The sequence below is a fragment of the Dacryopinax primogenitus genome (genome assembly GCF_000292625.1).
Source record: "Dacryopinax primogenitus strain DJM-731 SS1 chromosome Unknown DACRYscaffold_7, whole genome shotgun sequence".
NCBI classification, from domain to species: Eukaryota; Fungi; Basidiomycota; class Dacrymycetes; order Dacrymycetales; family Dacrymycetaceae; genus Dacryopinax; species Dacryopinax primogenitus.
The window spans coordinates 1,151,555-1,155,581 of NW_024467204.1; the positions used below are offsets into that span (position 1 = coordinate 1,151,555).

Below are 4,027 nucleotides of genomic sequence, written 5' to 3' on the forward strand. Positions count from 1 at the left end.
CACCGCCATATTCACCATGCCTGCCCGACTTGCTACAGACACCTTTTTGACCGGCACGCCTACTGTAAAAGGTGTTCACTACGTCAAGGTGTCAAAAGACAACATCTCGCCGTCTGTTCGTCACTGGGCTAGGTTGATATACCATAACCCTGGCTCACTCCACCCAACATCCTTTCAGAAGGTGGGGTGGATTGTTAACTGGTCCTCGATTTCACTACAATTGTAGGTAGGGCATCCTGATTCGAGATATCCTATTTGGTCGATACAGAGAATTGCATAAAGTGGCTCAAGTGTGTCATAAGTCACCTGGACTAACTACCTACGTCCTGGGCCAATTCCGTCGCCTTGAGCTTGCGTCGGTTCGCCCGCAGAATATCGTCCACTCTTTCGCACTTCTTCCCCTTGAAAAGATCGCTCATTTCTATCAATTTTTTCCCAAACTCGTCGTGTACCTCAAGAAATTCTGTATTGCGTTCCTTCCCCCGATCCTTGTCGCTCAGGGCTGCTTCAAATGTCTTGTACGCGGCTATCAGGGATTGCTGCATGTCCCACACATAGTCGATTGCTTTGAGAATAGGGCCGTCGAAATGTTCAGTCATGTCTTGGTACAGCTCGTCACCTGCACCGAAGACTACCTTGCGGTATTCAGAGTCGAAGATTTCATCTCGTCTCTTCCTTTGCTCCACGGCGTGTTCCCCGGGGTCCTCGTCGTCCACCACGGAGTTGTATAACAGGAAGATAGCGATCCAAAAGATCGACTCGAGGTCATGGCCAGCGTTATGGCGCAACGGAAAGCGTTTGCGCCTTTTTTGTAAGGGTCGGAAAAGATAAAAGCCAGTGAGCACCTCCGCCGCCATGAAATCGGGAGTTCCCTGGATTGTGCAGTGATTAACAAGACTGATGCATAAAGACGCTGCGAACGGCACGTACAGTCCGCACATGGTGCCCCGCTCCGTCACTCATATGAATCTTCGCAAATTCCAGATCACTGAGCCGCCCTCGTTCGTTCTTCTCGTCAACAATGATATTGCCTGGAGATAGATCACGATGGTTGAACCCGGCAATGCACATTATTTTGCATGCTGCAAAGCATCTCAGCCACAAATCAAGCAATCCTGCAAAGACGACACCGACCCTGGACGACATCAGCTAGCGCTTTAAATGCGACATCTAACCTCGCGATGTGGTGCAACGGTTCTCCAATGTTGTCCATCACGGTTCGATAATGGACACGGTGGTGAATTTGGGGCAGAGTGTGCGGAGAGGGCGGAGAGGGTACAAGTTCCCCGCTCTTGGCTTTCAACGAGATTTCCTTCCTGCCTTCGCCCCCCTCGGAGTTCAGCATACTGGGACTGTACACTCCGATCCTGTCGTCCCTTCCAGTCTGCATACCAAGTGACGTCTTGATCCAAGCTGCTCCTTTCGGAAACTCTTTACCGGCCATGATTCCTGCTGTACCATCGCGGACTCCATTGACCATCACTTCTTCATCACCGCTGATGTTGACGAAGTAATCCTCAGCCTTGTCGCCAGGGCGCAGATTCAATTTTTCGGGGCTCCTCTTCTCGATCTCCTTGATCGCCTTCATCACCCGATCGTAGATCTTCCGTTCAGGCTCCCGATACTCGTCCCGCCAAACCTCTTTGATCGCTACCCTCTTCGCCCGCTTCAGATCTGCGACATCGGTTTTTGGCAGCCGATTGGCGTCGTCATTGACGAGCCATGCTTCATAGACACGACACGCACTCCCGTGCAGCGCGCGCGCTCGGTGATCCGCGATTGGCCTTTTCCGAACTTGATACCGCTTCCCGTCAATGTTGACGAGGAAGAAGTCTGCGCCTTTCGGCATTCTCATTGTTGGGTCCAGACCGAGTGCGGTCTGATCCGCGAACGCAAAGAAGGCAAATGTCCGGAATAGGCGTTTGCGCTCCTGTATTTGCGATCAATGTTACATTCACGCGCTGTGCGACAAGTACGCACCGTCTGCGTGTCAAACCCCGTGCTGACGAGTATCGCGGAGCGAGTCGCTACCCACAGACGTGCCTCTGTCTCCTCTATGGTCATACCGACCGCGAACCGGCGATTGATATTCTCCCACAACATATGTTGCAGGTCCCAGATGATTTGCTTGGTGTTCTGGGCAAAATGTCAAACGTTAGGAAAACGGTGTGAACGCATCAGTTCGGCGCACCTGGATACCCATGAGACCAACCAGATTCTTCTCGTTCGCATTCTTGAACTCGTACGCCGAAAACAGGTCGACCCACACGTACCGCTCCTTGTCCCATTCGATCTTCAGGGAACTGTCCTTTGGATTCGCTCCATCTGGCCTGCTTGAATTTTCCTTCAGGGTGGACTTGGGCGTATTTTTCGGCCGGAGCAAAACAGGTCGCGCCTCTGAGCTTCCTGGCCAACTCCCACAGGTCTTGACGATCAATTCGTGGAGAGGGCGGTAAGCTTGGAAGACTTCATCTTCCTTGCCCACAAGGGTCGACGTTTGATCTTTCGTGGTGAGGTGTGGAAGGTCATCCCATTCCTTCCCTGTGAAAACTGGATGGCTATCCGACAGCTGCTCTACGCATGCCGCGACCCATTCGGGCAAGGGTAAGATCGCTTCCATACGTTCGTTCGGAATAAGGAGGAGACGGGTCGACTCAAACATGACATTTCGCTTGCCTTCAAGTTTTGACGTGTTGAATGTGGAGCCCGCGGTGGTCTTCGCCTTGGCCGGTGTGGTGCTAGGTGCCTGGGAAAGGGCGGTGTTTTGACGAGGGGGTGTCTTTGGATTATGAGCCATGTCGAGGGAAACAGAAGTGGTAAGGACAGGGACAACTCACCATTATTCGATGCGTTTATATATCCCGTAGTCCGCTGGCACCCTCCGCTGGCACCCGTCTTCTGGCGAGCCTTCGACCCGGTAGGAACAAAAGGCTTGTCGATGCACAAAAGATGTCTTCTGACCGCGCGTAACCTCCGGCAAGCACAATACGTCAATGTCGTCCAGTTTCAAGCCGTTTAGAATAGCAATCCGTGCGCTGATATGTGTTCAATTACCGCCTTTTGTCCATCCGAGAAGAGCGCTGGACATTGGAGGAGTGAAATGGTCTTGAGACGAACAATATCAATGGGCAGAGGTCTGGGCGAGGACGAACACGTGAAGGACACGAGAAGGACGCGTCCCGAAGCACTGCGGCCGCTTGCCGGCGCCTTCTCGTTATGTACTCTCTCACCGCCATATTCACCATGCCTGCCCGACTTGCTACAGACACCTTTTTGACCGGCACGCCTACTGTAAAAGGTGTTCACTACGTCAAGGTGTCAAAAGACAACATCTCGCCGTCTGTTCGTCACTGGGCTAGGTTGATATACCATAACCCTGGCTCACTCCACCCAACATCCTTTCAGAAGGTGGGGTGGATTGTTAACTGGTCCTCGATTTCACTACAATTGTAGGTAGGGCATCCTGATTCGAGATATCCTATTTGGTCGATACAGAGAATTGCATAAAGTGGCTCAAGTGTGTCATAAGTCACCTGGACTAACTACCTACGTCCTGGGCCAATTCCGTCGCCTTGAGCTTGCGTCGGTTCGCCCGCAGAATATCGTCCACTCTTTCGCACTTCTTCCCCTTGAAAAGATCGCTCATTTCTATCAATTTTTTCCCAAACTCGTCGTGTACCTCAAGAAATTCTGTATTGCGTTCCTTCCCCCGATCCTTGTCGCTCAGGGCTGCTTCAAATGTCTTGTACGCGGCTATCAGGGATTGCTGCATGTCCCACACATAGTCGATTGCTTTGAGAATAGGGCCGTCGAAATGTTCAGTCATGTCTTGGTACAGCTCGTCACCTGCACCGAAGACTACCTTGCGGTATTCAGAGTCGAAGATTTCATCTCGTCTCTTCCTTTGCTCCACGGCGTGTTCCCCGGGGTCCTCGTCGTCCACCACGGAGTTGTATAACAGGAAGATAGCGATCCAAAAGATCGACTCGAGGTCATGGCCAGCGTTATGGCGCAACGGAAAGCGTTT

The 4,027-nt window shown here is 52.0% G+C and overlaps 1 protein-coding gene across 1 annotated transcript in view; it reads right to left on the bottom strand.

The window, feature by feature from the left end:
- The window catches only part of DACRYDRAFT_21833 (uncharacterized protein), a 5,814-nt gene extending 2,677 nt beyond the window's left edge, over window positions 1-3,137 (bottom strand). The window contains exons 1-5 of the mRNA XM_040772561.1: window positions 2,838-3,137; window positions 2,192-2,779; window positions 1,981-2,136; window positions 1,135-1,930; window positions 931-1,082 (exon numbers count right to left, since the gene is read on the bottom strand). Coding sequence (XP_040629773.1) covers window positions 931-1,082; window positions 1,135-1,930; window positions 1,981-2,136; window positions 2,192-2,779; window positions 2,838-2,840 — 1,695 coding nt within the window. The 5' untranslated portion in view covers window positions 2,841-3,137. The remainder of the gene's footprint in view (window positions 1-930; window positions 1,083-1,134; window positions 1,931-1,980; window positions 2,137-2,191; window positions 2,780-2,837) is intronic.
- Window positions 3,138-4,027: the final 890 nt, after the last annotated feature.